The sequence below is a fragment of the Heloderma suspectum genome, chromosome 6, assembly GCF_057233095.1.
Source record: "Heloderma suspectum isolate Gila_16-S chromosome 6, 16-S_ref, whole genome shotgun sequence".
NCBI lineage: Eukaryota > Metazoa > Chordata > Lepidosauria > Squamata > Helodermatidae > Heloderma > Heloderma suspectum.
In genome coordinates, this window is record NC_139463.1 from 69,471,998 (window position 1) to 69,491,259 (window position 19,262).

At 45.9% G+C, this 19,262-nt stretch overlaps 1 protein-coding gene across 1 annotated transcript in view; it reads left to right on the plus strand.

The window, feature by feature from the left end:
- Window positions 1-13,541, plus strand: part of MPP2 (MAGUK p55 scaffold protein 2) — a 56,527-nt gene extending 42,986 nt beyond the window's left edge. Inside the window, exons 7-12 of the mRNA XM_084808265.1 lie at window positions 1,556-1,661; window positions 3,543-3,611; window positions 5,462-5,623; window positions 8,924-9,126; window positions 11,917-12,045; window positions 12,703-13,541. Coding sequence (XP_084664391.1) covers window positions 1,556-1,661; window positions 3,543-3,611; window positions 5,462-5,623; window positions 8,924-9,126; window positions 11,917-12,045; window positions 12,703-12,879 — 846 coding nt within the window. The 3' untranslated portion in view covers window positions 12,880-13,541. The remainder of the gene's footprint in view (window positions 1-1,555; window positions 1,662-3,542; window positions 3,612-5,461; window positions 5,624-8,923; window positions 9,127-11,916; window positions 12,046-12,702) is intronic.
- Window positions 13,542-19,262: the final 5,721 nt, after the last annotated feature.

The following is a 19,262-nucleotide window of genomic DNA, read 5'->3' on the forward strand; positions in this document are numbered from 1 at the left end:
GAACACTTTTTTAAACTGTCAGGGGCCCATGGGGGAATTTTGTGAAGAAAACTATATGACATCACACTGGTATTCAGATGGAAATGTGATGAGGAGATGAAGGGACCTGTTAAAGGGCTGCCCATGAGCGTAAGACTCTTGTAGCTTTGGCAAGAGTCTGAATGTGTTGTTGTTGTTGATTTTATTTATAGTTTCAAAACGTCTGCTTTTCACAGCATTATTGAAATCACCATATACTAGGTTTGGGATGAGGACTGCCCGAATATATCGTTTGATCAAACCTTAGGAGCGGAGCAAATTCTAGCCCATGAAAGGAGAGTGAATTTGATGTCTTTTGAGAGGGCTACATGTCAATTTTTACCTACCTTTTGGTGGCAGTTCCTTTAAAAAATAAAATAATAATCTCTGGTGGCTGCAACACAGCTCCTTCACACACAGATGGCCCAGATGCAACGTCATCTTGGGCAGTGGAGGCTGGTGGCTCCGATGTCAGTGGGGCAGTGGATCCGCCCTGGGTTTCAGTCAGAACCAGTGCCTTGAGAGTTCTGACTGGTTCTGACTGAACCCAGAGTGGATTCATCACCCTACTGACATCAGAGCCACCAACTTCCACTGCCCAAACACTGGTTTGCGGGGATTTGGAGGGGAACCTATGGAATACCGCCCCTCCCCAGATATGCACTCACACATTCCTTTTTTTGTGGTAGCTGCCACGTTTTCCCCATAAATGCCCAAGGTTGCTCAGGGCAGCCAAGATGGAGCCCTTGTAGGCTTGTCCAACAATCATTTTAGCGAGCAACCAAGCCCCTGGGTAAAAATGCTTCAAATACAATTTTAAAGAAACTAGCATATATGCACCAGCCTCAGGTACTCAGACTCTCCCAGTCAGTGGTGTAGTGGTGAATGTTGAAGTGCCGACACTCATCATGACTGTCCCCATAGCCACCTCCCACAAGGAGAATCCAAAACTGCAGGTGGCCGTGTTGATCCATATCAACACACCAGTTCGAGCAGTTCTATCTCCACCAGGAGCAGGTCTTTTGTAAAGCTAGTGGCTCTTATTTGCCTGTTCAAGACCAAGGCACCCCAAAATACTCTGCATTACAGCAGGAACAATATATAATTGCTGGGAAATTCATTTCCCCACAGCTACTGTGAGGATTGCAGCTGAGTGCAGATGGAACAGGAAGTTTGAGGAGATGGCAGATAACACCAGTATCTTTACTAATAAAAAAGTGCTGGCATGGTGTCCCTGTGAGTTCTGGCTGTGCTACAACACTGCTCCCAGTAGATACGAGCTTAGAAGAGATGGCTTGGCTAAGGAGAGGGAATGCTGGATAATGCAAGGCTGGGGGAAAGTAGCTGACCTGTTCTTCATTCGATATTGTTATAAGTATGCTGGTCCTACTGCTTCTTTATTTATTTGATACAACTCCTTTATTATAACTGTTAAAAATGTGAGTGTAAAGAAATTATTGGAGTTGGGTATTTAGGTGGGTGGAATGGCCCTCTTGGTGACCCCACGGGGTGCTCAAACTCACCTTTGTCAATGCAGGCCTGCCACGTGGAGGGCGGCAGTGCAGGGCTGATCCCGAGCCAGCTGCTGGAGGAGAAACGCAAGGCATTTGTGAAGCGGGACCTTGAAGTCACACCATCATCAGGTAAAAAGCACACGGCCCCTGCGAGTAGCAGGATGAGAACAGCTTGGGACAAGTGGGAAATGGGCTAGTCGACATTAACAAACAGTCATCAAAAAAGTGAGTGGTGCATGGCGCAAGACTTCCAGATTCAAAGATGCAGATAGGGTGGCCATGTGTCCTCTTTTACAGAGGACAATCCACTATTGAAAGGGCTGCCAGTCGACTGTCCTCTGTTTGATGGCATCCACTGTTTGAAGGGCTGTTCTGTTCAATTCCGGTTTTAAAATAAAGAGTCCTAAGAACTGTTGCTCATCAACAGTTAGCACCTGAACAGCAGCCTGAATAGGCGGGCATACAGGTCTCCTGGTCACAGTCTTATGCACTATGGTGAGAGAGACTCTGTTTCTATTTCAATTATAATAATTATTTACAAATTTCTGTATCTACGTATAAATGAACAGATGTAAATTTTATGCAAGACAGTGCCCTCTTCTGTCCTCTTTTTTTGGTGATGCATTCTTTCTTTGGGGGGCAATTCACAAATGGCTACGCTGGATGCAGACCACAGACACTCAGCCTGTATGGAAGGCCTGGGAAGCACAAGACCCTTCCACCCATTCCTTCCTCTTTCCATGTCCTGATTGATTCTCAGTTCAATCTTCTGATGGTTACATGCTAAATTACTCTTCCTAAGACCAGTAATGCAGTTAGATAATTTTAGACTCTGGATGTAGTGGTCTTATGGGGGGGGGGAGGGGGAGGTCTGGATCTCTAGATGGTTATGTGTGCCACTTCATTTACCTCAAAATGTGGCAAGCCAGCCCTGATATGTATAGGGGCCCTCCTACTTGGAAGGCAGAAGAAAGCACAAAAAGCTGTATACTCACCTAAAGGGTACAGCAGGCATAGACAACGTGGCACCCATGGGCACCAATGTTCCCCCAGATACCCTACCCCTTCCACTTGTTTTAATTAGCATATTTTCTTACCAGCAGCTGGGATTTCTGTGGTATAAGATTTCTGTTGGTGCTGAAAACTATGGGTTCAAAGGAGTTGTTTAATGTGTTGGGGCTCAGATCCCACCTCTGCCATGTACACACTCCTTTGGGTGGGTTACTTGTCCTTTGTGACCAACTACCCCTCCTGTGGTGGCCATTTTGTGGTGGTAATTTTGAAATTACCAAATATGCCCACAGCCCAAAAAGGTTGCCTACCTCTGGTGTACAGCTATTACATAGTCTTACAGATCCCCTACTGCCAAGCAATACCATCCATTTTTGGAAGAAATATGGGGATTTCATTTAGCTGTCTTGCTAATAATTGTTGTTAAACATATCCATGAAAAATAGCATGGAAGAAAGTGGGATTTTAGCCCAGAGCCCCAGGGTGCAAGCAGAGGACAATTACTATGACTTAACCACTGTCCCATTAGGATCTCAATCATCCCAGAATGCAGGACATGGGATAATGGGCTCAAGTGACAGGAAGGAAGCCTGATTCCGGCTGAACATCAGGAAAAGCTTCCTGACTGTTAGAGCAAGACGACAATGGAACCCATTGCCTAGGGAGGTGGTGGGCTCTCCCACACTGGAGGCATCAAGATGAAGCTGGACAGCCATCTGTCAGGGATGCTCTGACTTGGATTCCTGCATTGAGCAGGGGGTTGGACTTGGTCTTATAGGCCCCTTCCAACCCTACTACTCTATGATTCTATTATTCTGTGATCTCTGGTATGGACTACTTTCCTGGGCCATGACTCTGCCCAGTTATACATAATCAGATATTCATCTCCCCCCCCCCCACAAATAGGTGGCAGATAATTCTCATGGTCTTACTTCCACGTCCTTCCAGCTGCTTCCTTTCTCTCAACCTGGCTCAGTCTCTCATTTCCCCTCCTGGCAGGTGCCTTGTGCGGAAGCCTCAGTGGGAAGAAGAAGAAAAGGATGATGTATCTGACTACAAAAAATGCAGGCAAGGGATCTGTCTGGTGCTTCTCATTTCTCCATCCAGCTGCAGAAGCAATTGCACTTGCAGAAGCCCTTGGGACAACCACATCTTCTGTAGTCCCCCACACCCTGGCATGGCTTAAATAGCATGATGTTGCAATGCAGGGGAGGGAGAGATGAACCTTTCTTCTCCCTGTGTGGCTTTACTGCTGCTCCCATCACAACCAGTTTAAAAGAAGGGAAAGGAGAGTGTGTTTGGGCAGACACAGCTTTTGGGAATGGGGGAAGGCAGAGGACATGGGCAGGGGAGGGGAGAAGCTGGAAATTTGTTTGGGGGTTCTTGTTATGATGTAGTGGGCTTTCCAAACCTTTGGAGTTCTTTTGCAAGCCTGGAATGGGAGAATTTCCCTGGCATCTCTAAAGACAACTTCTCTCCAGAAAAAGCAACTGGTCCTCAAACAGGTAACTAAAAGTATTTGCAGAGCTTCCACCCTCTGCAAAGCAGTTGTTGAGCACTGAGCAACAACTTTTACAAGACTGGGACCAGAAGTTGGGGGCACCAGTGTTGACTCTGATAACCCCACCCTCCCTCCACAGCTTAACAAATGAGCAATGCAAGCAGAATTGATGGCACTGTCTGTCAGACAGTGTGTGTGGGATCCAGGACCCACAGCACCTTTTGGCACTGGCTGAAAGAGCAGAAACTTACTTTTCTTGGTGGCCTTTTGTGGGAAACTTTCTTTTGCACACCCATGTGGTCAGAGTTATGTATACACGTTTCACTCATTCCTTAGAGGATGTGAGCCCTTTTCAGACATCCATGGTGGCTGTGGGGGTGGGAAGGATTGGGATTGTGCTTGCTTGTCCCACTTCTGGCTTCTGTGCATCAGACTGTGATTTCTTCTCCCCCCACCCTTTTTTTTGTCTGCGTGAAAATCTGTATGTATTTTCATGCAGATTTGTCAAAATATACAGATTTTTGTACAGGTTTTCCCCCAAATGTATGCGTTTTTCTATGCTTGTTGCTTTGCAAACTGCATTGCAAACTCCAGAAAAGTATGGCTTTCAATGTTTGTGTTTTGGTTTGTGTTGAGATTTGTGAAGTGCGAGTTTGGTAAGTTCATACTGAAATATGAACCGAACAAATTTTTTCACCCAACCTGAATAGAATAGTCTGTCTTGACATGATCGGAAACCCTGCAAAATGCCATATCTCTGATCATGTGTATAGAGCTGACACATCTACAGTTGTATAAAAGTAGGCTCTATTCAAACCTTTAGATTAATGCATGGAGATCAGCCATGATGACAGCAATTGTAATCGTATTTCCCCCACCCCTCAGCGACTTAAACACACACAAATGTTTACTGAACATCTGAAAAGAGCTATTGTTAAATATAAACATGCCTCTGCAGAGACTCATTATAAAAATAAAGACTCATTCAAAAGAATAATGTTTAGTATTCATTAAAGCTGAAAGCAAAGTGGGGAGGCGAATGCAAGCCACTTCTCTGGACTCAACATTTGTTTGCAGACATTCTAATTTATATTTGGCTGATTTTGAAGGGGGGCAGCATTCCCAATTATTGATGTTTTGGATTTAGGGAGTTGGAGTGGAAGCAAGTTTACATTTAGCAATATTGCCTCAAAATTTATGAACTAGGCTTAAAATGTGGGTTTTAAAAAGCATCCCTCAAAGTCAAGTTTCAACAGGAAAATATGGAAGTCCTGCCAAAGCTGAATTCATACAAACAAGTTTTTGCTGAATCCTGTCAAATTATTTGGATAATGTCTGTAGCTCCTCACCAGCCTCAGATGACCATGGTTCCTATGCATTACAGCGAACAGTGATTTTTCTTTCCCCTCCACTGCAGAGTTTGACCGGCATGAATTGCTGATCTATGAAGAGGTGGCACGCATGCCCCCATTCCGCAGAAAAACCTTGGTTCTCATCGGCGCCCAGGGGGTCGGCCGGCGCAGTCTTAAAAACAAGCTTATCATGTCTGAACAGTCTCAGTATGGAACCACCATCCCATGTAAGTCATGGTGACCCTAGAGTGAGAAATGGAGGGCACTTTGGCCTACAAATTTGTCCCCAACAGGTTTATTTACAGTGGACTATCTTGATAAATTTAACTGCAGTGGTGTCGTAGAGCCAGGGCTCACAGGGACACAGTGCCAAGATGCTGGTGTCATCTGCCATCTCCTCAGACTTCCTGTTCCTTCTGCACTTAGCTGCAATCCTCACAGTGGCTGGGGGCAAATGAATTTCCCCAGCAATGATATATTGTTCCTGTTGTAAAAGTATTTTGGGGTGGCTTGGTCTTGAATGGGCAATGGGCAGCACCTTTTCATTAGCAGGGATGCTAACGTCTTCTCCCACCCACCTCAGAATTCCTGTTCCCTCTGAGCTTATTTTTATAGTAGAAGAAGGAAAATGATTTTTCCCAATGATAATATATAGTTCCCTGTAGTAATGCAAAATAGTTCCCTGTTGTAATGAAAACTATTTTGGGGTGGGTTGGTCTTGAATGGGCAATTAAGACCCATCAGCTTTACAACAGACTTCTAGCAGAGATGAAAACCAGTTTGCCAATATAGAACAACAGAATGAAATTTAATAGGGATAAATGCCAAGTTCTGCACCTAGGAAAAAGAAACCAAATGCACAGTTACAAGATGGGGGATACTTGGCTCAACAATACTACAAGCGAGAACCATCTTGGAATTGTTGTTGATCACAAGCTGAATATAAGCCAACAATCTGATGTGGCTCAAAAAAGGCAAATGCTATTTTGGGCTGCATTAATAGAAGTATAGCTTCCAAATCCCATGAAGTACTAGTTCCCTTCTGCTCAGCACTAGGCCTGATCTGGAGTACTGTGTCCAGTTCTGGGCACCACACTTTAAGAAGGATGCAGTCAAACTGGGGAGGGTTCAGGGGAGGGCAATGAAGATGATCAGGGGACTGGAAACAAAGCCCTATGAGGAGAGTGTGAAAGAACTGGGCATGTTTAGCCTTGAGAAGAGAAGACCGAGAGGAGATATGATAGTGCTCTTCAAGTCCTTTCAAGTTGAAAGGTTGTCACAGAAAGGAAGGCCAGGATCTCTTCTCGATCATCCCAGAGTGCAGGACACGGAAGAATGGGCTCAAGTGACAGGAAGCCAGATTCCGGCTGAACATCAGGAAAATATGACAATAGAACCAATGACCTAGGGAGGTGGTGGGCTCTCCGACACTGGAGGCATCAAGATGAAGCTGGATGGCCATCTGTCAGGGATGCTTTGACTTGGATTCCTGCACTGAGCAGGGGGTTGGACTCGATGGTCTTGTAGGCCCCTTCCAACCCTACTATTCAATGATTTTATGATTCTATGAACAACACAGCTGCCTGAATTCTTGGACTTTCCTTGGGGGAGTGGCTATGGGGATTGTCACGATGAGCACCTGCACTTCAAAATCCACCATTACACCACTGTCATTGGTGTGTGTGTGTGTGTGTGTGTGGGCTGGCCCAAGACATTTTGCTGCCTGAAATGAAGGATGAGATGACACCTCTCCCTGCTCCATGCACAAAAGTCAAGTAGACTGGCAGTTGAATCTTATTTCAACACTGGCAGTGGAGCAGCAGACTTTGCTGCACCTGATGACAGAAGACAGAAAATTTAGGGGGCTCGGGGCAGGCCAGGAGTGGCACGCCCTGGCCTCCAATGCACTGCTGCCGCTTCTTTTCTCTCAGAATCTGCTGGCTGAGGTGGCTGTCTCACTCTGCCTAACAGTAAGGCCAGCTCTGGTATGTGTGCACACATGTGTGTTCAGGGAAACGTTTGCGGGATCTGCTTCCCTGGTGGGCTGGGGTGTGAGGAATATGCCAGGCACTTTAGATGTTGTTTTTAGTGGGAAATATATTGGTTTTACAGATATGCAGGTTGAGAAGGAATTAAAGTTCTGAAGCAACCTACACAATGCTGGAGGCAGTGGGGAAACCATAGGTGTACGCCAAGTTCCCCTCACTTCTCTTCCTGTAATTGGATTTCCAAGCTCTTATGTAGTTCAGCAGCAAAGATATGAACATTGGGGGCGGGGGGGGGGGGATAGGAAGCTTCCTTATAACTGGGTCAGTCAATTTGTCCAGCTAGGAGTATTGTCTCTACTCTGACTGGCAGCAGCTAACCAGGGTGGAGAGCAGTCTTCCACATTACCTGCCTAGCTGATCCCAGGGATTTTAAGCATACAGAGCATGTCAGTGAGATATGGGTTTCAAGTTTGAGCAGATCCTTTGTCCATCAAAACCAATTCACATGCACACACGAAGACGTCACTCGGAACATGAGGAGTTACAGCTGAATGTAGCCCTCTTCAGATGTTAGGAAATTCTACCCATGGAAAGCAGATGGGGATGTGTGCTATGAGAATTTCATTTTTGCTCACAAAACATGGGAGCATGCCCCGTTTGAAGCTCTGAACTTAAGTGCGAGCATGAGCACGTGTCCGCTGAGAATATTTGTGAATTGTCAAACACATGCTCACGTTCGTCTGGTTCCCAATTTCTGATTTGGGGGGAAATTTGTGCAAATTTGGGGAAACCTGTGCAAATCTCCCATTCGACTGTTGCTCAATTTGCACACGTTTCCCGTTTTTGCAGAGCGAGCAGCAAATGCAAACAGGAATCAAGCACATGATGAGAGGTGAGACGATGTTCAGAGAATCCAGAAGATCGTGAACACCGCTCATTCACCCACCCTAATGAGAAAGGTCTGCACAGTGCTGTAACCATGCTCAACTGAATGTGGTTACACTGCTGCAAGCAATTGGGAACCCTGGTTGCCCCACTGATTCCAATGGGAGCTAACTGCATGTAGTCCAGATCCAGCCCATTCAGTGTTAGCATCTCACTATCAACAAGGTGTTCCCTCTATTTCCAGGGTTGTTCCAAAACTTCAATCCCTAGCTTCGCCAGGTAGGATCAGAAGAATTAAACCCTGGCGAGCCACTGCCAGAGTGCCAGTCAGTGTTGACAATGCTGAGTGAGACGGATCAAGGGTCTGACTCAGTACAAGGCAGCTTCCTCTGTTCCTCTATTCCAGTCCGTGCAGTGTTTGCTGTGTGCCACTGATCTCCACATTGCAGCCTCTGCTTTTGACACTGGCAGCTTGCTGTTAATGCCGGGGCATCTTTCAGTGAAAACATGCTTTGAATGACCAAGCCACCCATGATGTGCTGCATCAGGAAGTAGCAGAGGACCACAGACTTGTTCTGACCTCACCACTAGGAGGAGATAGAGACCATCTCCACTTTCTGAATGATCTCAGTTTGGCCATTGTTCTTGTTGCAGACACTTCGCGGAGGCCCAAGGAGCATGAAAAGAGTGGACAGGGGTACAGCTTTGTGACCAGGAGTGAGATGGAGGGGGACATCAAAGCAGGCCGCTACCTGGAGCACGGCGAGTACGAGGGGAACCTCTATGGGACCAAGATTGACTCTATCCATGAAGTTGTAGAGTCAGGCAAGATGTGTATCCTGGATGTCAACCCACAGGTAGTGGTTCTTTTCCCCACTCTGATGTTTGCAGTCAAGGGAAGATTGAGGAGAGGCTTCCTCTGGTCGATTTACACTAGGACTATATGCCTCCTTCCTAGGGAAGCCCGTCACAGGGAAATCCTTCCCTTTTGGGGCTCGTCGGATTTCCCCAGAGCCACCGGCCACAGGGCTTTTTCCTGAAATCTTGGAACTTACTCAGGTTTCCCCTCCTAAAATCGCCATTTCCACAAGATTCCCAGCATGGTGCCCACAGGCGCCACTTACACAAATTGCTGTCATAATTTGCACAAATATCAGCTGTGAATTGAGCAAATTTGCACAATTCACGCAAATCAGTGCAATTTGACAAATTACGCAAATTTGTGTCATTCACAGCTGAAATGTGTGCGGATAATACAAATTTGCACAATTTGTGGTCGTAATACGTGCAAAAAAAATGCAATTTTTTAAATGGAAATTCTGCCAGCTGGCCCAACTCATTGTGTGCCGGGTCAGGCCAGCTGGTGGAAATCGGAACAGAGTACAGGGATCCAGGCCGCTGAAAGCTCGTTGAGCTCCACCCCCAACCAGATCCCTCCAACATCCCTACTCATTCCTAACTGTTATTCTAGCTCCTCAACAGCATCATTTGTTCTGCTTCCATAATTTGTTTTTTGAAGTACAGAATTATAGACACACACACATCTGTCCTCTAAGTGGTTGTGAGATTATCTTCAAGTTGTCGTCATCATCATCATCATCATCATCATCATCATCTTAATTTGTTTGCTGCTTTTCCACACAATGTGCCCCAAATGGTTCACGGCTAGGGATGTTAGAGAAATCTGCCACAGATTCAAATGAGACCAGATTTTTTGGAATCCAGCCTCTGGAATCCACGGCGGATCGGCCCCACTTACCTCCATTCCAGGAGAATTCTCCGCGCCGATCGCCATTAAAAAAAAAAAAAAGCGATCGGCAGGATGCGCCCATAGACTTATATGCAAACTAGAGCCGTGAATCTTGCATATAAGTCTATGTGTCCATAGTGTATGAACACATAGACTTATACGCAAGATTCACGGCTCTAGTTTGCGTATAAGTCTATGGGCACATCCTGCCGATCCCCCTTTAAAAAAAAAAAAAGGTGTACGGCGTGGAGTAGAACGGGACGGGTCCAGCAGGTAAGCGGCCCTCAAGCTGGGCGGCTGGGCGGAATCCTTGCGGAGCAGAGCCACTCCAGAGGACTCTGGGGGTGGGGGAGGAATGGATCGCCTCCCCCCCCGGGTGGATTCCCCACTGAAACGGACAGTGGGGAATCCGTACACCCCTATAATCACAGCACAAGAACAGCAATGCAAAAGCAAGAATGCATATCAACACATAAATTGCAATAACACATCATTGCAATAATAACAACGCAAACAATTAATTTCACTAATACTAACATTATAACATCTTAAAATTCCTGACAAAATAGACAATATCAACTGTTAAGACACAATATCAATTGATGTTGTTTATCAATAATGCATAAGCCAAATACACCAAACATTTCCAGTGTTATGAGCCAGAAACAAATCTAACCAGCAACTAGTTCCCCCCAAGGAACAGCCAGATTTCTTACAAAATGCAGCGGCTGATCTCTCCCATACCCCACTCCCTCATTGGTAAGGCTCCAACAGATACAAGGGGGTGGGGTGATGTAAGAGTGTTCTGCATACTGGGGCCCTGGGAGGAGTGGGACCACCAGATTCCTCCAGAGCAAGCCACAGATGGCCTTTAATTTATTTTACTGGTTGGGTACATCTCAGTGCATCCAGTACGGTATTTGCTCCTGGGATGACAGGAGATACCAGGGAAAATGCTCAGTAAACCTAGCAGGATTTCCCCCATCCCCCACATATGCAACCCCCTGTTTCTAAAGACAATGTGGTGTAGTGGTCAGGGTGTTGGACTTCGTCTGGGGAGACCCAGATTCAAATCCTCACTTAGCTATAAAGCTCACTGGCCTTGGGCCAGTCTACGCACCCATTCTCAGGGCAACCTACCTCACAGGATTATGGGGGTGGGGTGGGGATAAAATAGGGGAAGGGACAAACTGTGTATGCAGTCCATTGTTACCTAAGGGAAGAGAGATGGCATAAAATGCAATAAGTGGAAGTAGAGCTTAGAAATGTACTTCTCTGTAATGCAGGTGTGGGCAAATTCAGGGGCCCTGGGGGCATTTTTGCTCCCCTGGCGCCCCCATGGACTGCATTCCTGCTGCACTACCACTGCAGCACCGAATTCAGAAGTGACAAAAAACTCTGGCAATTTTTGGCAGCAAACCATTCCAGAAGTCTAAGATGGCCAAATTCCACTTTAAAACCAGCTAAATTCGGCCATTTTAGCCTTCCATGGTAGTTTGCCAACGAAATTCAGCACTGACGTTTCTTGCTCACCCCTGCTATAACGTCACTAATAATTCCAAAAGGACTGCCCTTTCCTGGCAACCACCACTATCACACCCTCCCCATTTATGTCTGTTTCTCACCCCCATTTATTTATTTATTTATTTCGCATCTCTGAAGTAGTCCAAGGTTAAAACAGCAATCTTATATAGTTGGGTCTTTCAGCAGTAATTGAACACTAAAGCCAGTTAGGGATGAATCGGAAAGCTGTAGGAGCGCATAAAGCATTGAGCCAGTGGCGGTGTCAGCATGAACGCACCCACCTTTTGCACTGCACCTAGCATGATGCTTGCGTTTTATGCTCTGTAGTGGTGACGGCTGTTGGTCTCACTCTCTCTCTTGCATGCCTGGACAGGCTGTGAAGGTGTTGAGGACCGCTGAGTTTGTCCCCTACGTGGTGTTCATTGAAGCACCAGATTTCGAGACTTTGCGAGCCATGAACAAGGCAGCTCTGGAGAACGGTGTGGCTACCAAGCAGCTCACGGTGAGTTTCCTCTTTTGCCAGTGAAAACCTGAAAAGATGGGGAGGAGTTATGCCTGGTACCGCCAAGCCAACATTTCTCAGAAGACGTGTCTGAGAAAATTTCTGAGAAAAAGGAAATCTTGTATTCACATCTCTGCTGGAAAAAATATCACTTTTTAGAATGTTCTCATATTTTCCACCATTCTGTGTGTGTGGTGGATGCCATTCTCCCCCCCCTCAATCCATTAGATCCAGGGCATTGTGGATGATGCAAAATGGTGGCCAGGCTGCCAGTGCAGTTGCTGCCACTTCCAGCAGTAACCCTGCACCCACCTACCCCCCCAAAAAAAAGAAAGGAAAAAAAAGATGCTGTGCCTGTGCTGCTGCAAACGGTGAGCCCCAACTCTGAGAAATCATTGAAGAAATTCTCCTCCCACTGGAAAAAATCAGTGAAATGGTCTTCCCAATTTCTCTGCCCACAAATAGGCAGATAATTTCATGAGGCCCTCTGTGCACTGGTCTAGCCCCTGAACCCCTCCCAGCTGCTACCTTGCTTCAGTCCAGGCTGTTAACTATTCCCTGCTTGCCCTTAAATGGCTGATCAGCAAAAGTTGTGGTTCAGCTGTGACCCCCAGTTAAATATCTGACAGCTTTCTCTTTCTTTTCATGTCTTGGCAGGATGCCGACCTGAAGCGGACGGTCGATGAGAGCTGCAGAATCCAGAGGGGCTATGGGCATTACTTTGACCTCTGCTTAGTCAACGACAACATGGAACTGACATTCCAGCAACTGCAGGAGGCCTTGGAGAAGCTGCACAGTGAACCGCAGTGGGTCCCCGTCAGCTGGGTTTACTAGAGGGGCATTCCCTCATCCACCCACAGCTTCAGAGCTTGGCTTTCCCATCTTGACCAAGGAACCCAGATTTCTCACCTGCTCCTCCCTGCAAGTCTCCTACTTGCAATCTGTCCCTTTCAACCATCAGGCTCTCCTGGGTAGCTCAGGCAGCATGGGTTGGGAACCAAGCTGGCTTTATGAGATCCTAAAGGGAAGGTGCTTCCTCAGTCCATTCAGAACACCTCTGACCCAATAAGAACTCTTTTTCTACTGCCAGAGATGGGTGGATGTCCCCCTATCCCCGCCCCCATGGTTTAATGAGGAAGCCCTTTAATGAAGATTTCAATATGGCGAATGCAGGGTTGGTGGGAGCGGGAGGGAGGTGAGCAGGGCTACCAAATACCCCAAATGCCTTGCTCCACCAGTTCCTCCTGATTGTCTCCGTTACTGACTCTTCTGATGTCAGATGGGGCAGGAAGACCGCATCTCTCCAATTACAGCTAACACACTGCCAAAAACACTGCTTCATAGATGGACCACAAGCTTGATATTGCCAAAAGGACTGCCAGCCTGGACTTCTTTCCCACTGAGAAAAATTGGAACGCCTCCCTAAAAACGTGGACTGTGCAATGCCATTTGCAAGATTTTGTGGGATATTAAAGGGGAACAGTGGACTCATCCATAAAAAGGTTTGTGAGTGGGAAAATGTGACAGGATAGCCTTGTGGTGGGAGCTTTGGTCTGGAGCCTAAAGCCTGGACAGTTACACACACACACACACACACACACACACACACTGATGGCAAATAAGTCCCTTATCCTCAGTTTTGGTGTCTGTAAAACGGGGCTAAATTTCATCATCATCATCATCATCATCATCATCAATGTTCTGCCCTATGGCAATGTTTGCAAACATCGAATCCCTCAGTGCAAAGAACTGCTTTTTTTGTCTCCCATCCAAAGGTGCTCAAAAGGCAGGTTCAGAGCATCAGAGACAAGCTCTGTCTAGATCTCCCTCAACCTCCTTGATAATCTCTCCCCACCGGAGACCCTTGGAGAGTTGCTGCAGGTCATAGTAGATAAAATGGATCAATGGTGTAACTTAGCCATAGGAACATAGAAAGCTGCCTTATACTGAGTCAGGCAATTGGTCCACCTAGGCCAGTATTGTTGGCACTGGTTAGCAATGGCTCTCTGGGATTTCAGGAAGGAATTTCTCCAGCCATACCTAGAGATGCCAGGGATTGAACCTGGGATCTTCTACATGCAAAGCAGGGGGTCTCCCACTGAGCCATGCAGGAAGTTGCCTAATCCAAGGCAGCGTCATATAATCTCCTATATTCCACTGGACTATTGTTCTCCCATCCCACCAGCCTCCCAGAAGCTGACACGATAGCAAGAAAGTTGCGTGGCTGGTAGGGACAGTAACAGAAATTATACTGATCTGTAATCCAGATCCTTGCTGCTACACCCTGTTTGTAGTACATGCCACAGTTCATATTTATTTATGTGAACCCCAGATCCCCGCCCGATTCCCCATCTATCCAATACTTTCCTGTTGGGCCTAGGGATGTCAGGGAAGTCTGAAATGGAGTCAAATGATTTTGGATTTCTATGAATTCAACACACAAAGTCCACAGTGGACTGGTATCTTCTGAGTCACACGGATTCCACAGACTTTCTGGAATTGTATGCAAATTTAGTCATACAAAAGTACAATAGTTAGTGAAAAATACACTAATACATACACCTTTTTTAAAAAGCCAACATTTCATGCTTTTCTGATTTCTTTTCAGCCTCTACCGTGTAGCACTAAGAAAAATATACAAAATATAGTGTATCAGCAAAAGTTACGCACATTGCAGAGGATATTTTTGCATATTGTTCTGAAGGGGGGGGCAGCAGAATCCAATTCCATCCATGGGTGGATGATGGAACAAACAACACTTGACAATCTGCAAAACACAGAGAACAGATTCAGCAAGGTCCATACTTACCTAGTTCGGCCTTTACTCCCTCTAAAGGGATCCCACGCTGTTGGTGGAGTATCCATACTTTAGGTTCTTCTGAGTCTCAGCTTTCACTACAAGGCTATCTGCAGTGCTTCTGGGCTCCAGGTTTCTCCTTCCTCCTGCCAGGACCAACCATCACTACCTCACACACTATGGCAGCTCTGCAATGGCGGCGAAACAAGCTGCTACGGAGTGAGGGCAGAACCTTGGGCTCAGCTTTTCACTGCCAGATAAAGGAGGGGAACTCATTTGCAGAGGTTCTCTCACACATCATGTCTCTTTCCTACTTTAAAAAGCCAAACCTGATTCTCCCCCCGCCCCCCGGTGATCATCAAAAAGATGCTGGGTCTGGTTTTCACTGCTTTTTTATGGGGTGAGAGGAGTAATCATCAAGGTTAGCATATTTCTCTTATCAGGAAGAAGATAATATATAGCTGGATAACCTGCCCAGTGCTCGCCTTTTCTCCACAGTTTTAGGCTCTGTTTCTTGTAGCCTCCGGCATTCGTTTCAGCAGGGGTTTGTACAGCAATAATGCCACCTGCTGGTAATCGAGAAGATGAATGTGTGGGTCCCTTCAGTTCCCTTAGCACTGTTCAAGTAATGCTAAAATGCACTGGTGCAGTGGGGGAGCACAATGCATTAATACGGCCTTGTATTGAAATACTAGCCAGGTAGCCATAGGCGACAAGGAATTGCACACAGGTGAGCCCATGGAATTCCATGTAGGCAAGTAACTGGGCTGGAAGACGGGGGATGGAGCACTCTGTCTCCCCTCTGTACCCCGCATAGAAACCAAGCAGGCTGCCAGACAAGGAGCAGAATTCTCTACCAGCTCCCAGCAGGCTAATAATAATAAACCTTTCAGGTTACTTTTTGTGAGCTGTGAATGGTTGCTGCTGGGGAAAGGCATTTTTAAAAGCTGCTTTTGCTTCCCAGGGATTGTGGTGCCTCTTGTATAGAAGAGGGAATTTTGGCAAGTGGAGCTTTCCGCATCTTTGCACCACTCTCACATTGTACCTGCCGTAATTCCCCCTTCTGCACATCTGTTACAGGCTTGGGAGTCTTGGCCTCTCTTGCTCAATGGAAACCAGTGGTTGCAGTTAGGTAATTTAGAGTCTAATAATCTTATCACACACATCTTTTATGAGTGGTGGAGCATAAACCACCTGAGAGGGAAATAAGGATTTTTTTCTGAAATTCTCCTCCTTCAGATTTCTCCCCAGATTTCAGAGTTCTGAATTATTCAATCTTGTTTCTGAAGTAGAACCAGTGCGTTAGGAATCCTTCATTTTTCTGTGTTTTCATTTCCAAATTTTGAACAGAGTTCTCTGTATGTTTGGTTGCCACAGCTCTTTCAGTCCTTCAGGTCTTCCCCCCCTCCCCCCCCACACACATTATCAATAGACATGTGAGCACTGATAAAGAGAAACAAAGGAAGTCACATATATGGTTTCAGGGGTATTTTGCTACCCCAAATGTATCTTGAGTTTGTAAAACGTCCCCAGAACAAACTGTATGTATGGTTGTAGAAGAACAACAAATCCTGTGTCATGGGACACTTTTTATCATAATACTTTCCATTGGCTGGGACAAAAAGCACCCCAATGTCAAAAACAAACAAGGAACAATAGATTTCTTGGGATGTTATTTTATTTTTTGTCTCAAGGTCTTTTTGGTTTTCAGAAAACTCTGTAATGGGTACTTAAATCTGTTTCCTTGGATCAGTTTCTGTTGCATTTTTTAAAATTATGTTGGCTGGGTCAACCCCCCCCCAAAACCCCAACAACATTGGAATCCGATTATTTGGGGGGATAGTTGTTGTTCTTTGTCCCAGGTGCTTTTTGTGTACATAAAGAGAACTGTAAATGATAAGTGGCTGACATTTGGGGACATTGTTTACTACTGTGCAGGTGATGATAATAGTCTAGGACAGGCCTCTCCTATCTGGTGCCCTCCAGATCTGTTGGGCTACAGCTCTCATTATCCCCATGCAGCATTTTGATGCTGGGAGTTGTAGTCCAGCACATCTGGAGTGTACCAAGTTGGGGAAGGCTGTCCTTAAAGGATTATGTTGTAGGTCTACTTCTCGGTGAAATTTTGCAATGAGAAATTGCACCCAGGGTAAATTCTACCCCTTGTCACCGGAAGAAGATGAAACATCAAGAACAAAAAACCTCCCACAGTTTTGATGTGATTGTATGTAAGATTGCATCACAATTCATTTTGTGTCGTGTTTTATCAATGCAGGGGCGTGCGTGTGCCCATCAGTCAAATGCCACAGATAAAGAATCCTGATGTGACCGTACATACAGTCAGATCATGCAGTGCAAACATATATATGATTACATCACTGTTTCTCTTATGCACGCATGTTCGAGAGTAATATGGAAGGGGAGAAGGATGAAAATGAACTGTCGCAGACTGCTCACACTCTAAAGTGGCAATTAAGTTTAGAAAATGTGCTCGTTAAATTGAAATTTAGGAATGGGAAGGGTGGGCAGTGTGGAATGCAGGGCAAAGCAAACCAATAAAAGAAGAATACAGGGGAAAATCCACTCCTTCCTAGGAAGAAAGCAGCACAACTCACAAGCTTTGGGATATTGCAGTTGCGGGCATGGGCAAATCTACTTTGAGGCTGGAATCCAATAGCCACTTACCTGGGAGCAAACTCAGTTGAATTCAGTGGAAATACTCATGTGTAGAACTGTGCTGCAACTGAATGCAAAACTAACACACTAAAGGCACAATCCTATGCATGGATAGCTGGGGCATGCTGGGAGTTGTAGGCTTTTGTTCTGTCTAAATGTGCATAAGATTGCACCCCAAGGCTGTAATCCTGTATCCACTTACCTGGGAGTAACTCCCATTGAACTCAGTGGGACTTACTTCTGAGTAGACATGTATAGGATTGCACTGTAAGCTTCAGATTCTGATGTATCCTTGTGGCACAGTCTTCTTTCCAAACAGGAAATAATTTGAGCTCTGACCCTCACCCACCCCAGGTACACTGCTCTTTAAATACCTACCACTCTCTTTCACACCTTTACTCTCCTGGTAGCAGTGGCTTCCCTATAATTTCCATGTACTTTTTATATTCCACAAAATTTACATGTGCACAAATTTTAACTTTGTAAAGATAACTAAACTAGAGGAGAGATTTATGTACCTTTCTTTTTAAACAAAATTATGGTGTATATTTAAAGAAGGGGGGAATCTATATAAATTGCTAGCAATTTTGGGTGCACAAAGATTTTAGGCATAAGGATATAACTTACTGTAGCATCCCTGCTAGAAATGCCCAAGAGGACGCAACCAGATGTTGTAGCAAATCAATGTTAAAATTCAAAACTGATGTATTTATTTTATTAGGGCAGCCATTTAAAAATTGTTGTACTGTTGTTTACATGGATTGAGTCTGGGGAAAAGCAGTCTCATTTCTTTTGAAACACCCACTGTTTACCATTTATCTGAGGCCCAATGACACACACATGCAGCTATGTGATGGCCACTCGACATCCGGACTGGGTTTCATGGGGGATGTTCACTGTGCAACAGATAAACCTGCAGGGCCATCCCTACCATTAGGCTGAGTGAGGCAAATGCCTCAGGTGGCAGATACTGGGGGGCAGCAATGGCAGCCCCCTGACTGTTCCTCCTGAGCCCCCCCCACCATTCCCCTCTGTTGGAGGATTGAGCTGTGTGTGCCACAGGGCCTGTCCTGCACCCCCGAAACAGGCCTGCGCCCCTTAGATGTGATGGAAGATGCTATCCCATCACCAGTATTGAAGTAAGACTCAGCTGGCTGTCCAGTCAGCTCCTGTATGTGGAAAGCGGGAGGGTGGCAAAATACCTTAGACTGGCCCTTCAAACCTACCATTATTAGAGGCCTTGCAGTGCGAACCACCCAAAGAGTGTAGTTTGCAGTTCCATAATGAAGTTGGTGAATTTGTATGGCTATACTAGGGATGTCAGAGAATTCCACCACGGATCTTGGTGAGGCTGAATGCCAGTGCATTTGGCCCCCTGAAATCCATGGCGGAACGAAGCCCCCGCACCCCCATCCCACGAAAGGCGCGCAAAACGGAGCACTTACCTGCTGCCGTCTGCGCTGACTTGCAAATGGCAGCCGCCTGTGGCCACCATTCGCTTCTTCATCATAGCCGTGATAGGCTACATAAGTATTTACGTAGCCTACCATGGCAAGCCAAAAAAAAAAACAGCATACGCAAATGGTGGCGGCTACGACGACTGCCATTTGCTTTCCCTAATTTTAGCCGTTTTAGCCTATGTAAATATTTATGTAGGCTATTACGGCGAAAAAAAGGGGAATGCAAATAGCGTAGTGGGCGCCATTTGCGTTCCTTTTTCCCCTGCCGTTTTAGCCTACGTAAA